The sequence below is a fragment of the Melampsora larici-populina genome (genome assembly GCF_000204055.1).
Source record: "Melampsora larici-populina 98AG31 unplaced genomic scaffold MELLAscaffold_55, whole genome shotgun sequence".
In the NCBI taxonomy this organism is placed as follows: domain Eukaryota; kingdom Fungi; phylum Basidiomycota; class Pucciniomycetes; order Pucciniales; family Melampsoraceae; genus Melampsora; species Melampsora laricis-populina.
The window spans coordinates 273,383-289,357 of NW_006768819.1; the positions used below are offsets into that span (position 1 = coordinate 273,383).

At 43.6% G+C, this 15,975-nt stretch overlaps 3 protein-coding genes across 3 annotated transcripts; all 3 read left to right on the plus strand.

Moving 5' to 3' along the window:
• Window positions 1-612: 612 nt before the first annotated feature.
• Window positions 613-4,235, plus strand: MELLADRAFT_117979 (uncharacterized protein; the record flags this gene model as incomplete). The annotated part of the gene is made up of 15 exons (XM_007415917.1): window positions 613-1,007; window positions 1,094-1,150; window positions 1,259-1,422; window positions 1,499-1,611; window positions 1,724-1,759; window positions 1,974-2,230; window positions 2,365-2,384; window positions 2,607-2,903; window positions 2,992-3,058; window positions 3,151-3,283; window positions 3,377-3,433; window positions 3,515-3,558; window positions 3,651-3,661; window positions 3,796-3,810; window positions 3,922-4,235. The coding sequence occupies 15 exons, from the start codon at window positions 647-649 to the stop codon at window positions 3,964-3,966; spliced, it is 1,677 nt and encodes a 558-aa protein (XP_007415979.1).
• A 763-nt stretch (window positions 4,236-4,998) lies between these two features.
• Window positions 4,999-6,811, plus strand: MELLADRAFT_93041 (uncharacterized protein; the record flags this gene model as incomplete). The annotated part of the gene is made up of 3 exons (XM_007415918.1): window positions 4,999-5,712; window positions 5,800-6,075; window positions 6,143-6,811. 3 exons carry the CDS (start codon window positions 4,999-5,001, stop codon window positions 6,809-6,811), a joined length of 1,659 nt encoding a protein of 552 aa, XP_007415980.1.
• Window positions 6,812-12,390: 5,579 nt separating this feature from the next.
• Window positions 12,391-14,935, plus strand: MELLADRAFT_93042 (uncharacterized protein; the record flags this gene model as incomplete). Its single annotated transcript, XM_007415919.1, has 3 exons — window positions 12,391-12,774; window positions 12,992-13,214; window positions 13,443-14,935. 3 exons carry the CDS (start codon window positions 12,391-12,393, stop codon window positions 14,933-14,935), a joined length of 2,100 nt encoding a protein of 699 aa, XP_007415981.1.
• Between the last annotated feature and the right edge of the window lie 1,040 nt (window positions 14,936-15,975).

A 15,975-nucleotide genomic window follows, 5' to 3' on the forward strand; every position in this document is an offset into this window, starting at 1 on the left:
TAATTCGGTGCTTCTTGCCCTCATAAGAGCATCTCCAATGTGGCTGAATCCGAATAGATGTACAGCTCAGTATTTCCCTCGGCTGGACAGCTGTAATTTTTTTCAGGTGACAGCGCCCTGCAACGCACAACTGAACTTCTTTCCCAATTCCTCATAGGGTTCATTTGAGGTTGAACCCCCGTCACCATATGTCTTCATCTACGTAATTGGTCGATCGCACCTATCGCGTTCCACACAATACATGTGATCGATTGCGCTCACCTCACGTAAAGAAAGAGAAAGGTAGTCCACGGATGTATGAATTTCTTTATTTTTGGCCCAATAGTCTTTGGGATACTGGGATTCAGATTATTCGGCCAGGTCAGCAAATTTGCTGACCTGAGCCTGGGAACGTGTCATTTCCGAAAAAACGAGTTCACACGGGAGGTTCCATGTGGGAACACGACCTCGGCGTTGGATGAGGTTTGTCTGAATAACTCCAATACAGGTTACGTTTCTGACAGAAACGTAACATTTAGTCATTCAGATTCGGGAGCATTGGAGATGCTCTAAATCAGAAGATATGATCACAGACATGAACCCAGATCGAAGCGCAAAATCCACCCTAACTCTATCACGACATCCAATATCATATTTAATTCCTGGTATGCGCAGCTCGAGTCAGTCTCTGTCACAGGCTCGCACGACACCGCGCAAGCGTGGAATCAGCTTACACTCAGTGACCACGCATAAGTCAAGCAGTGCACTCACTCAATCGCCTGAGTCACCCTCTAGTTTCTTCAGGGGTGGCTCACATCGCTCACACGAAAGACTCTCTTCAAATCGGAACCCGGATTCAAGACTTTTTATGACACCAGTTCTCCATATCAATGCGTTTGAGTCGTTCATCGGGGATAGTGAAGGTCTAGACATTTTCAGGACATGGATCCAGTCTAATCAGAACTGCGTGGAGGTCGGACCCAGAGGAAAAAGAGCTAGCTTGGTTAAGCTAGATCGATGGAAAGATGGTCAGCAACCTCAGCCTCAATTGTGCTTCCTCTGTTACATGTTTAGTTTTAGCTCAACCACAGGGCCATTCTATTCTTTACACCAGAGCTAGACACCGAAGCTCTACTCCAGCAGCTCAGACAACAGAGTGAATGGGTTCATCGTATGTCCGATCCCTCATTACAAGATCTGAGCTGCCGGTTTCTTGTGATCAGACAATGCTGACCGTGGCCTGAATGAATCATCGGGCGACTCTTGGACAATCCCAAAGTTCTCTATTACAGTTCTCCTCCAAAAGTAAGACTCGCAGACGGAATGCCTGATCAAGTTCATCGGTCCAGCTCCCAGGGCTTGTTAGACCTGATCAACCTACGGGCAGATTTGGCTTCTAGTCGGTCTTGGCTTCTGCAGTCCTTGTACGCAGACGAGTTCCAGGTAGGTTATTGACGCGATAACCATAAAGCGAGCGCGCTGACATCCAGCCTATCTGTTTTTCCTTTTACCTCTTCAGCGCTTTGTGACGAGTAAACTGGTAAGGCTAACAGCTGCCAGACTGAAAGAAAACGTCTCTGGTGATTTGGGTGGACTGGGTGAAGCTTTCTTATTGACCAATCCAGAAGCGAGGTAAATCTGAGACAGGTCACCCACCATCATTTTCATCTTGGGATGCCTATGTAGCATTTCCGATGAGACGGCATCAGACTGATGAATTGGATACCTCCGTTTATGGCTGTAGCGACAATCCGATCGTGAGGGCTTCTCTCGGGTTCAGGTATGTCCGTCATCAGAGTCCCTTGTACAGGTGTTCCCGCGATATTCTGGTAGAGCTTCATGCTGAGTGATCCGAGACAACGATGTTGTCCTTTTTATACCATCCGTGTTCGTCTATCATATCAGCACAATGTCGGTATGTCGCCTCAATCCTTTTTTGTCCATTCGAGTTTGGGAGCTGATTACGTTGAATGGCAGGGATTTGCGACAAATAGGTGCCTTGGCCGGAATTTCCGTTTTCTCTACGTCCGTCATTTTGTCTCACACGTAATGCCCGACCTAGTGGCTCAGATGCTTTCTTTCTGGCAACAGGGACCGGGGACTTCTACCAGCGCGGTGCAACGAATCAAGAGCGCTATGGATTGCCTTCGTCCGCATACTGAATTGATCCTCAGCTATCGACGAGACGGGACCCCATTCTATTGTTTATTGGACATCACCCCTATGGTTGACCTTCGAGGGCGATCTACGTGTAAGTTGCAAGTCGCCACTTGACATCCATGATCTACTAGAGCGGACCCGCAACAAGTACCCATCAACGAGTACTCACCTATTTATCGTTATTGATCCCCTGTATTTGTCGATCATGCGCTACCATATGGACAGTTCTGCTAGTAGGACAAGTGGTGAGCGTTTAGCATCGGATGAGATTCGCATATCATCTCACAATGCGTAGGATGTTGACCTACGGGTGTGCGCTCTTCCAGAACGTTACTTCAGATCTTCAGTCGCCTGATTTGATGAGCTTCTTATCCAAGATCGACAACCCACTATATTCACTGAAGAAGCGCCCAGCTCTGGTCTCGCAGACATTAATATGTGAATCGCCATTGTTTCACAACTTCAAGTCATCCGAATCGCTAGCAAGGCAGACAGATTACAAGCAGGATTTTGCAGGAACTCAACAAAACCTGAGCCCTACGGAATCAGTGGAAAAGGGGATTGCTGTTTCTATCCACGAGCCGGTCGAAACTGTCAGGAGACTGTCAGCAGCCTGGATCGCTTCTCTCAACCGCAAGTCAAATCATACGACAGTGTCAAAGAGATCTCCGGATCTAGATGATCCGAAGCTCGCAGTAGAGCAGGATCAGAAAATGACATCTTCGAAATCGCATACGCCAGTGGTAGAGACGACTTACCCTAACGTTGAGTAACACTGGTTGATTGGTGCCACTTGACGAACGCTTCAATCCAGTCTCGGCCATTGCCATTGACTTTACCATTCTTTTTCAGGCAATCGTGTTCAGTCGTCCATCCCTGAGTATTGTATCTGCCTCCCGAGGTGCCTTGATGCATCTAGGTACGCGGCCTATCTATACTCATATTTCCGTGACTTGTGAATGTAGGAATCCTTATTAATAGATAATCTATTGGGTCTTTTCTGGACCTCAGGCATCAGAACAAACGCAGAGTATGATGCCAGTATGTTTGCACTATCAAAAATGAAGATCACAGACCTTGTTAACGGATCCACGCCGAAGATCACGCAAATCCTGCGATCCAAGATCCTTCAAGCGATCAACAGGTACCTCAAACCCCGTTTTTGTTTCATACCTCTTTCGTGATTAAGAAGTACATTACTTGACAGTAAGAGCTGAACTGCTTCCTTTGTATCCAGGGGAGAAGGAGTCTCATGTACCTGTAGTCTGGGAGGATTTGTTAACCCCACGCCCAAGTGAGTTAGATCTACCGGTATCTGACGCCCACTGATCTGACCCTTTGCTGTCGTGGCGGGCGATGCGTTTCTTTCTGTTAGCACCGGGAGCTCGGATACCGTGCCCTCCCAGAATCCGATATCTAGTGAGTGCATCGAGATTTACAAGAATTCTTTCGATTTGAAGGTAATTTGAGCTGACTCGATTTGACAATTTTGCGACGTGAACTTGAAATAGGCAAAGTGCATGTATGTCGTCCATCTTGATTATATGCCAGCTATTCATTCAATAAAGACACGGTAGAGAACAGGAGGAAGCTGATGTGCATCAAAATTATATCGACTCTACCACATTCTCTGTCTTCTGGTACTTGACTTAACAGCTTACCCCACTAGTGGTGAGCCCTTCTGACTGTATAAGGAGCATAATTGAGAGAATTGTACTAATCTTGTTCGGAAATTTTGCCCGCTCAATTTGCTTGCGCGTCGCATTTGCTGTGAGGGTTCAGGATAAGGACGGTGCTTTATCATCATATGTCGTCATTGTAGCCTGAAAAGATTGTGCCGTCCAACACAGAAATTCCGACAGTAGTCAAACATAACTAATAAGAGAATGATGTAGCAACCTGTAGAAGCACAGGGATGGGGTGATCTGACGTTGTAAGAGGATAGACATTCTGAGGGAAATTGTTGAAATCTATTTCATAGTAGTGTAATTAGTAGTCCTGCAGCTTTTCTTCTTTTTCATTGTTCTTGAAAACTTTTGATAGTCCTTTCAGTCTCGATTTTATTCAACGAACTAGTAAACAGTAAAAATCAAATGGAATCTTGTAAGAAGTAATTCTCTCTTACTTCTGACCCAAAAGAGTGCAAGTGTTCCGAGGGGCGGCTGGCCACCTGGCTTGGCGTAACTCTTGGGCTCCTGCTAGTTTGTATGAAGCTGAGAACCCAACATGGCATCCGAAAGCTAAAGCTAGAGAGAACCTCTGTGGGTAATTTGTCAAGCTGATCGACATGACACCTTTTTTTAAACAAAAGCTGTCAAAAGCAAAAAACCGTAAGCTGGATGCGTTCTTCCGCAAGGAGAGATTGTTGCTTGCCTTCGTTGTTGTTTCTTTGATGGACTCCTGAGCAGAATCGACCAACTCATTGGATTTCAGATGGCTTCAAGTTGCGCCTTGTGCTACATACTGAACCACGCTACCACTCCGATTCTCTTAATTGATGAAAGTCAACATAGGCAAAGCAAAATATGTATGATTTGTGCCGTCAGCGGAGACCAAGCAGACTTAGAGAAATCCTTCCACGCATTGAAATATTCATTTATATTATCTCTTACTTCGTCTCGTTCTGCTTACAAGAACATGTACGCCATGGAAGTGATATTTATCGTCACAAGATGGACTCTGTGTCAGACTGCGTGGTCTTGAAGACCTTGCGTTCATATCCCTTGACCGGCCCGACCCGAGTTAATCGGAAATTGAACATCCATGAGCGCGATGGATTATTTCTTCAACGTTTGAAATCTTTGTGGACGCGCACTGCCCAATACTCATTCATATCTCTCGTTCACTTCAATCTCACCAATGAACCATGATGCGTCGGTCGCCTTGCTTGCATCAATTTTCGAAGAATCTGATATTGACGAGCTTGTCGATGCATTGAAAGCTACTGGCGGCGATGCAGAACTAGCCATCGAACGACTCATTCAAGTAGCAAATTCTAAGAAACGGCCTTGTGAGTCGCCGGCAACAAGTACATCTACCTGCTCGGGTCAACAGGCTCCGAATCGTCCAAAGAAAACGAAATTGGTCACTGTTGACTCGTGGTTGAGGTCGCCCAATCCTGCAAGAAATCAGTCTTCGGGCACAGATTCGGGTATCGTTGAACAAGTCGCCAAACCTCCGTCCTATGGCGATCAGATGGGGAAGAGTACACATCATGGAGCAATGGGATCCCAGCCGCTTCGCTCTATCAATGATGTCTTAGGCCCACCCGACCTATCGAAGGAGCTAAGAACCCCTCGATCCCTACCACCCCTCTTCCTTTCGACCCCCAAAGACGTTTCCGCTCGCCTTCCTTGTTGCAGTTTGATCTATAATGTATTACCGAAAGACTTGGCCATACGACTCTACCTCAGCATGGTGGCAGATAGTCAAGGTGATGGCAAAGACAAGATACCTTGGACAAAAAATCGTTGGTGGTTAAATGACCGTGAAGTAGAAAGCCCACATTCAACAGCTTTTTTTGTATCTAATCTTCAGGGAGATGGCGATGACTGTTCAGTGGATTATGCTGAAGTGAGTAGCCATTGATCTTATCTAATTCAGAGGCTTTGTTCATCCGGGTTGATTGTTTTCTGATACTTTATTATCAATTATCCTCAGTCAGCACAATATTGGTACGCGGGGAAAGCTTTGGAGGCCGATGCGAAACCGCGATATTTCCTTTCTGAAATGGAAGACGCAAAACGATTGATTGAACCAATAGTCAATGGACTCCTTCGAAATGATCCCAAAATGATTGAGATGGCTCAACGAAGTCTTGTCACGAATCCTGTGGAACGTTTTTCTGACGAGTGGAATGGTGACTGGAGAGCTAATGTAGCTGCTTCAAACTCATACCGTGGAAGTCAGGAATCAGTTGGCTGGCATGCAGACCAGGTGCGGACTTTGGAAGCTGCGCCTGTCTTAGCCCTCGAGTAGCCTTTTATTGACATGAATGAATGAGCTGCAACAGCTTACCTACTTAGGTCCGTATCCCACTATTGCCTCTCTATCCCTGGGAACTGGCCGACAATTCAGGTTACGAGCTGTGCGCAACCTGAATGACCCTCTTGCCCCACCACCTCGCACGTATAGCATCTTCTTGCCCCACAACTCTCTTCTGATCATGCATGGAAGCTGTCAGGAACGCTACAAACATTGCATCCCAAAGCAATCCTCGATTGATGTTTTCAAACCGCTATCGAATACTGAAAGCTATATAGAACGGATTAATATAACCTTTCGCTTCTATCGACCAGACTTTCGACCTTCTCGAGTCAATGAGGCCACCCCCGATGAAAACCTGGGGACTCCTAGATGTCACTGTGGCATCCCAACTATCTTACGGGCTGATCAAAAAGGAAAAGCATCAATCAACTCTCTGAAATCCAAATCTTTCTCTGCACCTTCACAAGGCAAATCGACTGATCAGCAGACACAGTCAGACTATAAACTACTGTTCTTTTGGCATTGTCAAGGAAGCCTACAAAACCAGGGTAAAAATTGTGGATTTTTTCGCCTTTTAGATATGGAACGAGAGGGCCGCGGACCTTGTTTAGGAGCTGAACGGGCTGCAGAACTTTCAACTTTCCAAATCAATTCGATGTCATCAACATCACTCGTGCCATATTGAATGTATCGTAATGATCTTCCAAGTAGGTTGGGTGCCGTGTTTTTCCTGCCTCTTGGATTCCCTTTGAACTGTGATTCAAAGTTACATGAGCATGCCAATTCGTGATTCTTATAAATCTCTACTACCGTTTATATCAGATGATTTTTTCCCCTCACCATATGCCTGTGGATTTGATCGTTAATCGTTATGTATGTACTCATGTATTTTATGTTCGTTGTACCTTTCGTATCATCAGTTTGATTTTCTGGTTCTTTTGCCAATCAATAAAATTTGGCGCAACTTGAGCATTTTGGGTACGAGAGACTATGTGACTTTCGTGACATGAGTATATGCGAAGGTAACTGACTGGATCATATTCAAAGTTGGAGTGTTGTGAAAATAATCAGCACTTTCTAATCCGACAGGGCTTTCTGAGAAGGCTCTTTGTTCACCTGATTTCTGATTTTGTTACAGTCAATTTCACAAAGCTTGGAAAGCATTCCGCGCCAATTTGCTCAAGTTTGGCGGGCAAAAGTTTCCAAGCTTTCTGAAATCGACTGTACTCGCATTCGGTTCCAAAGGTACATACAATGGACCGAGTCGTCATTCCTGTGTTACTGTATCCTTTTCTTTTTTTGATTTGATTCCTGCCGCACATCCTACAAACTGTTTGGATGAGTACTTCGATGATGAACAGTCAATTGATATCTCTTTTCCATGCAGCTGATTTCACTCATAGCTGAGCTTAAATCTCGAACAGATTCTCGTGCAGGATCATTATTTATTGGGTCAGATGATGGACTCAAAGTCTCTCCTGCGCCTGTTAATGACCACGCGCCTGTTTACCAAACCGCGGCATATTGTGATCTGATGCGACGTCTTTGATCTCATGAAATTTCCTGGCTTCATCATTTCTTTTTCGATCAGTACAGCCCATGGCCCATACCGCTTACCATTGGCCAGCTGTCTCCCACAGACTGATCACCCGGCTTGTATTATTCAGCCGATCCAACCTAAATCAACACTATCCTTCGCTCGGCAGAACACTGAATGTTGACCGATGCCGAACCACTCAGACAAATGACGCGAATTCATACGTGGCCGAGCGGCATGATTGCGCAATCAATTGCCAATTATTCCACTCAACTGGATTGAGTCGAATGACTTCTCCCACATTGGTCTTCAGCTAGAGATTAGAGTGATTTCACGATATATTTCAAATCACAACCTAAGCCAATACAATGTATGAGGTACCACAATGGAGGGAGAGAGGGAGAAAAATCTTCAGCTGATGAAGATGGCTTACCAATACGATGGTTGAGTCTTCGTAACAATCTTGGTAAGAATGGTGAATCCAACTTGAGCAGTAGATGATCCTCAATTCAACTTCGTCTCAAGCAAAGGAGGTCATCAACTGTCAGCCTTCAACTTACCACCACTATTCGCACGGATGCATTGACAGCCTCGCAAATCAAAGGTTACAATTGAGTGTAAAGAAACATTATGTATGGTCGATTATATCTTGCTGGAATGACCTCAACGGATTGCTTAAGGATCATGGATCTCCAATCTGAGTGTTTAATAAGATAATGTCCGTCTCTGGACTGATTTCTTTTGTGAATCGTTGGGAATCGTTTTCTAAACCTGAAAGCTGAGAGACTTAAGGATATGATAGGATATGGTACATTTTCAAAGTGTACGAAGTAAGTTGAGTTCATGTTAAATTAGAAAGTGTCTTCCTTGTTGTACTTCAAGTTCGACGTCACTTAAAATATTCTTTTCATTCTTCCTTGAACCTTCCTTCTGTGATTGAAATCAATTAAGTAAGTCTCGCCGAATTGAAATCAATCAATCAATCAATTTTAAAGTCAGAGTCTTGTCTGAACATCAAACTATCAACTCACACCATTGAACATTCTGAATGATTTCAGTTAGTCTGACCGCAGTGGTTTGAAATCTTTAATCCTTGTCTATTTCTCCGAAAGTCAATAATAACATTAGTATGTATCACTCTTACTAATTCTTCTTGAATTTCACTTTAACTCTCAAAGCCGTCATCATATTATAAGCTCATCTTTACATAATCATTAATAAACTCAAACTAACTTCATCATCCTTAATCTTTGATTTCCTTTCTCAAAAACTACTTTCTGATCTTTTGATTCCCATTTGACTGTCTTACCTATTATTATTAAGCTTAGCAGCCTTTGTTTTGTTTTGATTTACTTTACAAAATAAACTCAATAAACTCAAGCAGCGATCATCGATTCAAGTTCTTCCGGGGTAATATCAACGCTTTTCGAGATAACCTTCTTTTTTGATTGATTTCATTCGATTCTTTGAAAGTGTGAGTGAATCTTTATTTCGAATGTAAATTTTCTTTTTTTTTCTTTTTCTGCCTCCTTATTCCTTCGAAGTCATAATTCATACATGGCAGAGTTAAATAAAGTGAAGATACCTTTCAAATATTAGATTGGTTTTGAAAAACTCAAATTCTTAACACGTCGGATGTCATGAAGTGAGAAGCATCTTCTCAATTGCCGAGATCCTCACCGGTTCATCGTGAGGCCCAGGGGGGTGATTGACATTTCCAGTTTGTTTTCTGACTGAAACTCTCGTCCTGATTGACAATAATCCCTTCATCTTGGCTTCATTTTCTTGAACACCTCAAAGATGAACTTCTATAGCGGTGGGATTTCTTGGATTTCTTAATTATCTCACCTCCTTACAAGTCAAGCTCAATCTTACTACTTCAGACTCCTTACTTGGTGAAGAAATCCGGATTTGATCTTATGAACCGACTTTCTATCAGTCGTTGAGCGAGGTCCTATTTCTTCCAGGATGCCATCTTCACTACCTAAGGGACAACGTGTCCCAATTCAGGTCTCACGTGTCGATATGGGTTGCGAGCTCAACACGTTTGTTTCGCTCATGCTTTTACTTCTTTTCCAAAGTGACGCACTGTGGATTGTGAGCGTATCATATCATCGGTCGTCGGCGGGTTGCCATATGGCTCAAAGTAATTTTATTCACCGGTCATCATAACTATTGGACCCTCGAACGCTCTGTTGGACTTGAGCTCTTTCGTCTAGAATCTGTCCCATAAGCATTGAGTGGGAATCGGACCGCCTTCAACAAAAGGGCAATACTTCCGCCGAGCTCAAGCGTTTTTTCTGCAAGGACTTTCGAAGCTGGCTTTCGCATATCCAAAATAATTATAACTCAAGATATTGCCCTCTGGAACTAGTTTTTGTTATCTCGTCGGGGTTTTGTATCCTGTTTGAATTATTCATAAATACAAATATCGAAAGATCTAGCAGCTCGTTGAACGAGTAGCCACATCTTGATCGTTATCTCCCACCTCATTCTTTATTCAAACACAACCGTTCATGATTTAATCTTCAGTGGACTGACCTTCATTTTCCATTCGACAAACAGACAATCAAACCTGATCAAACACCTTAAATTTCCTCCTAACAAGAGATACTAAATTGTTGGTCATAAATTCTATATTCTACCTGATCCGAAAGAGAATCAGAAAAGAAACATTGACCAATGCTTGTTTTTCAGACTATCCGTCATCTGATCCTTCACGGCTCACCTTGATCTCTGTCGAACGATACCCTTTGATACTTCATTGCGTCGATAGCGGTGTTGACCGCCTTGAACTTCGTCTTCGTCGACCTTAATCAAATTTGTCGTCGGAAGGTGTCCCAAGTGCGATATTGATATTTTTTGTCAAGCAGGTGAATTCGGGTCTGATGCCAAAGGCTTCCGGTTTTCACTACTCGTAAGACAGGATCATTGCTTTTGGACGGACACTAGTGGTCATTAGCCTCGTTTTGGAAATTGTGCAGTACTGGCCCTCGTAAGTAATATTCGTGCCTGCCTATTCACTTTTCAATAGTTTCCGTCCTCTATGTTCTCTCTTCTCTCTTTTTTTCGTCACCTCCTCGACATGATGAAAAATAAGGCCGGCGAGCAACCCACGTCTTAAATGGTTGATTCAAGAATTGTGCTCTTAGTCATCCAACCCATATATAATCTGGTGGCGAAGACCATCGGCGGACTATGACATGACGTGTCACTTGTCGCTAGTTTCACTTTTTCGCCTTCTCTTTTCATTGCTCGCAAAACCCATCGGACAATTGAATGCCACGTGAATTCAAGGGATTTGAAGGGCAAACTACATATTCCTATGAAATAATATATTTCCTCTGGGCAATCACCGGTGTGGGCAATGGTCGCCGCTTGTCTTCGAGCGCGTTCTTCAGTCTTCTGAACTATCAACAAAGTTTATAGTTGATTCTACGTAATTTGCCCCTTTTTTTGGGTGCGCTTGGTCATATTTTTTGAACATGGTATCACCTACCTGTTCCCCTTTGCTTCAGGAGTGTGCTTTACGTTTGTGATAACCAATCATCAGCGATTACGATCGGATAAATGTTGGTGCATCCATACTCTGAGGACCGTCAAGATCGCAGTGGATATTCCTCATTAATGAGAGGCCGTGGCGTACGGAATTCAAAAGAGCTGAAGAGAACGTACTGTGTTCCAGCTGAATCATGTGTTCAATGGAGCCCTGTGTTGAGGCTTTTCGAAGATGACCAATTTGTGATGCTATCGATACATCAAACTATATTTTCGCCTATATAAATAATCTTCCAGTCAAGCTGCCACTTCGAGCCTAATATCTAGTCAGGCCGCGAGTTTGAAAGAAGAAAGAATGAGATTGACAGAATCTTTACGATGAGGATGAAGGTGACTGACCTCCGCAACTAAAACAAAAAAGAGGTCACAGGCCGTATTAAACCAATCCGGAAAAAAACATGTCGTAAAATCCGGAGTGTCTGGGTTGAAGTTCCCGTCGAGCACTCCGTTTGAAAATCTTTGATGGTGTGACTTGTGAACGCAAACACGTCCCAAAATTATCCGCAATCCGAACCTGTTCTACACGTTTTCCTTCCTCAAACACTTCAGGATCCTATCCATGATTAAGAAATTACGAATCCTAGCTTCAAGTGTTTTTTTGACTTTTGTCCACTCGAATGTCGCTCATTGGTTTGGTAGCAGACGACCAAAAACTGTTTAGGTAAAAGCACGAACAGGATCCGATGAGCTATTTCCTGCTATTTCTTTCTCAGTTTCGGTCTTCTTCTATGGAGAAGGCTTTGAGGCTCTAGAATAAAGTTTAATGAACCCAAACAATCCCTTTATTGAACACTTGTACTTCACTCTACCTCCTCTGTTGCACCTTTTTTCTTCCTGGCCAGAGGGGATGGGAAAGGTTTGGCACTGTTTTTCTTTCTTTCTTGTTCATTCTTTTTTGATTTTCAAATTGGAGTTGAAGAAATATTCTCCGAGTGAAGCTTTTGACTGACTTGTTGGTTCTTACGTTCTTGCGGTCACCGGGTCTTCCTATTTCCTTTTTTCATCGCGTCTCGCTATCTCCCTCTCCACCCTATCTTATTTGCAAACTCCCTCAACAATCTGCAATTCTCACTTACAATCCCCTTTGATGATGCACAGGGATCAATTCAATCCAATTATCTTATCAGCTTCAGCTTCAAACTGGTTTCTTTCTCCGTCATCTTTCGAAGATGAGAGAATTCCAGGATCGACGAGATCGAACGAGTTGGGCCTGCTCCGTTGTCCCTCAACATGTCACACAACCCAGCATAAGCAACAACACACACCACCCTTACCCCGATCCTGATCACAGCTCTGAGTCAAAGCCACTCTCACTCACCACATCATGCCTTCCATCTGGGCCCTCTTCTGGTTCACCTCACCTACAATCCAGTTCACCACACTCCGCCTTGACCCCGTCTTTACCACCGGTTTATACCGTACAGCGTCATCAAAATCGGTTTTTTACTCCAGCTGTTGACTCTCAAGAAACCGCAGACGGCGTGGGTTCCGAGCAGCGGGGTATCCAAAGCCAATCAACCTCTGAACACCGTCACCACCAACTTACACCCCTTGTCAGTTTTTTCCTTCAGTTTTTTTCTTTTTTATCCCACTTTTTTTGTACCTTTCTTTATCCTTTATACACGTAAAAACTGCTTCCAGAGACATTCAGCAGACATAGATACCTATTCTATTTGTTTATGTCATGCCCTCATACCATCCATCCTTTTCAACTGATTGGTCCATGTTCAATGCTATCAGCTCTCACTGATATTATATCTCATCTTTCAGCCGCAACAATTCACCATGATGTCTGAGACCTGGTATGGACTTGTACAAACTCCAAGAGATGCTTATCTTTTGCTGGAAGCATGTCGAGTCGGAAAGTTATATAGAATAACACGTCGGCTCACTGATATGGAGCGAAGCCAGATCATTAGACCAGGTGCAGTTTTTGTGTGGGAGGAGAAGGAGGCGGGGATCAAGCGTTGGACAGATCATGTCAGATGGAGTCGTGAGTTACTCGTCATCCTATGCAGCATTTCTCTCTGTCTCCCTTAGTCTCTCTACCATCTTCCTTGTAGTAGTTTTTTTGTTCATGTATGCGGCGGCTGCGTCTCCTTATGAGTCTTTACCCATCACTCGGAATAGAAGCACAGAGTTATCGTGCTTATTGAAGAGATTTGAATCGATCTGACATGCTCATAATCATGCTTTGTGAATTCGGTTTTCATGCTGGCAGCTTCGCGCGTCTCGGGGGCGTTTTTGATCTACTCGGAGCTTCTCTCAGCTTCTTCCCGCGACTCGCAAACAAGTAGCGACCCTCTATTAAAGCAGTCGTTTTCATCAACAACCTTGGAAGGCGATAAGCTTCATCTCATTGCTTATTATTCTAAAGCTGCCCTAGATTCTGGTACCTTACCCACTCCGACTCTGGACTCCAGGCTAAGCGAGATGGTCATCCCACCTGGAATCTATCCAGATCATCGGGCAACAAGCGGCGTAGAAGATGATTCAGTACGGGAGCGACAAAGAATGAGTCTGTTGGCGCGTCACTCAAATGCGAGCTTACTTGAGTCCGTTCCATCGGCCACTTCGGTGGAATCGACGACCTCCTCGATTGACGCAGCCGGCCGAATGCAGCCCATCACGCCTACTTCTACTGCCACATCAATGCCGCTGAGCGATTTCAGCTTCAGTCACATAGGCTCATTACCCGAATCCAGCACTCATCGCGCAACGCCAGACGCTAAGATCTACATGAGCCAGCCCAAGTACTCACCTTCGAACTTTGTTCCGGCCATCTACCCCATCTCTCATGGCATCATTGACAGTAGTCCGTCCTTCAACGACCGCAGCGGCCGATGGCAAACATATCAACCCCCAACAGATTGGATCAATCCGAGCGGAGTGGTTGGTAGTGTTACAGATCCTCGAAACGGAGGCTACGGACGATTGCATAGCTCAGGAGGTTCAACCACATGGGGTCCCACTCTCCCACCGCTTACCACCTGGCAAGCTGAACCCGAACGTGAACGAGGGGGGCATGAGCGTCGTTTCTCGACATCGGGAATGTTGAGCTCCAGCCTGAATGGTCATAGTTTTCATCCTTATGCACGCCCACCTGATTCCGCGCGTGGTAGGTCAAGTGGTAATCACAATTATACTAGTAAAGAATCAACCGAGCCTACAGATACGGAAGGTTTATCTCACGCGCCATCAAGAACTCCGGGAACACCCAACCGTCGAGGATATAACTTACCATCGATGAATCAACAACCTACCCCTCAATCCTGTGGTTCGATGGGTCCTCCCCCTTCTACGAAATCGGACTCGCCAAGCAGTAACGTAGGCCAATCGCGCCCGGGCAATGGTTTCTCCAATTTGAGCCCTCACTTTGGAAGTAATTGCAATGTACAGCAACAGCTCGGGAATGGATTATATCAAGCAAATACTCCAAGAGAACAAAATATTTCAAACAATTTTCATAGAACTGATAGATTGTCGAACGATATTGGGAATGAAACAACTGTGTCAAATAACTATCCAGATCATCAACATCATCAAAATATCCAACCTTCTTCTAATATTAAATCTTCGGATCATACTCCAGCGAGTGACACCGCATCACAACATGATGATAATCACCAGTCTCTTGTATCTGATCAATACGAATCATTTTCCAAAAATAAAGAATCTGATTCCTCAAACTTTGATTTTGAGGAAGAAGATTAAAAGACGCCTCCCTCGTTTCGTAATCTGTTGTACTGCCTTTTCATTATGATTCGGGTTTAATTTACCTTACTTGTGCTTATATAATTGGGGGTTAGGTGATCGAATACAATGTAGTTATATAATCACTTAATAATACATGTTGTGTTTCTTTGTTTGTTGCATATATTGGTGGGTTGGGGTTTTCATTTTATGATAGACAAAGGGAATGATGAAGAAAAAATAGATTAGACATGTGAATATCCTAAGAAGACGAAATTCAAATTCCTATGGATAGTTTTTTCTTTTTTAAAGATACAGTCTTGTTTTTTCTTTGAATTGATTCTCCATTCCATTCATTTTGAAAGAATGATTCTAGAGATTTCTTATTTTTATAAAAGGATTCTTTGATCTCTGCTGTAATTCATTTTCTGAAATGAGTTCATTTAATTAATTCTAGAAGTTGATTGTGTAATGAATCTTGAATGGTTGGTCCGTTTTGTTTACAAGCTGAAGATGTTGCTTAAATGTTTTAAATGTGATGGCTCATTGGTCTCGTGAATTGGAGTGAGTGAGGAGAGAGAGAGCCTGTCCGCTGACATGTACAAATATACATTATCAAGGAATTTTACGGGTGGGATCGCGCCATGTTGAACTGTGATGATTAATCTCATTATAATGTTCATGGTGTCACTTGTCCATTCTTCATCCCCATGACTATAAAGTATTTTGAAATCCTGATCTACACACTAGGTTTCCATTTGGTTGTACAAACCTTAATTCTTACTCTGCGTATGTCATTTATTCTATCAATGTACCATCGTTTTCAAAAAGCTTGTCACAAATTCACTGCCAAATTGTTGGTGCTTTGCGAACAAATTTGGACAAGCTTTTGGAAAACGACTGTATATGGCTATGTGACATAAAGGATGAAACAAGGATGAAAAAAAATGGTTTCAGAAGGGATCAGCATAATTTCTGGAAAACCATTTAAACCAACTGATGTTATCTTCTCAACATCTCTTCACTTCTGAAGCTTGTTTATTAGTCCGTCAAGATGTACT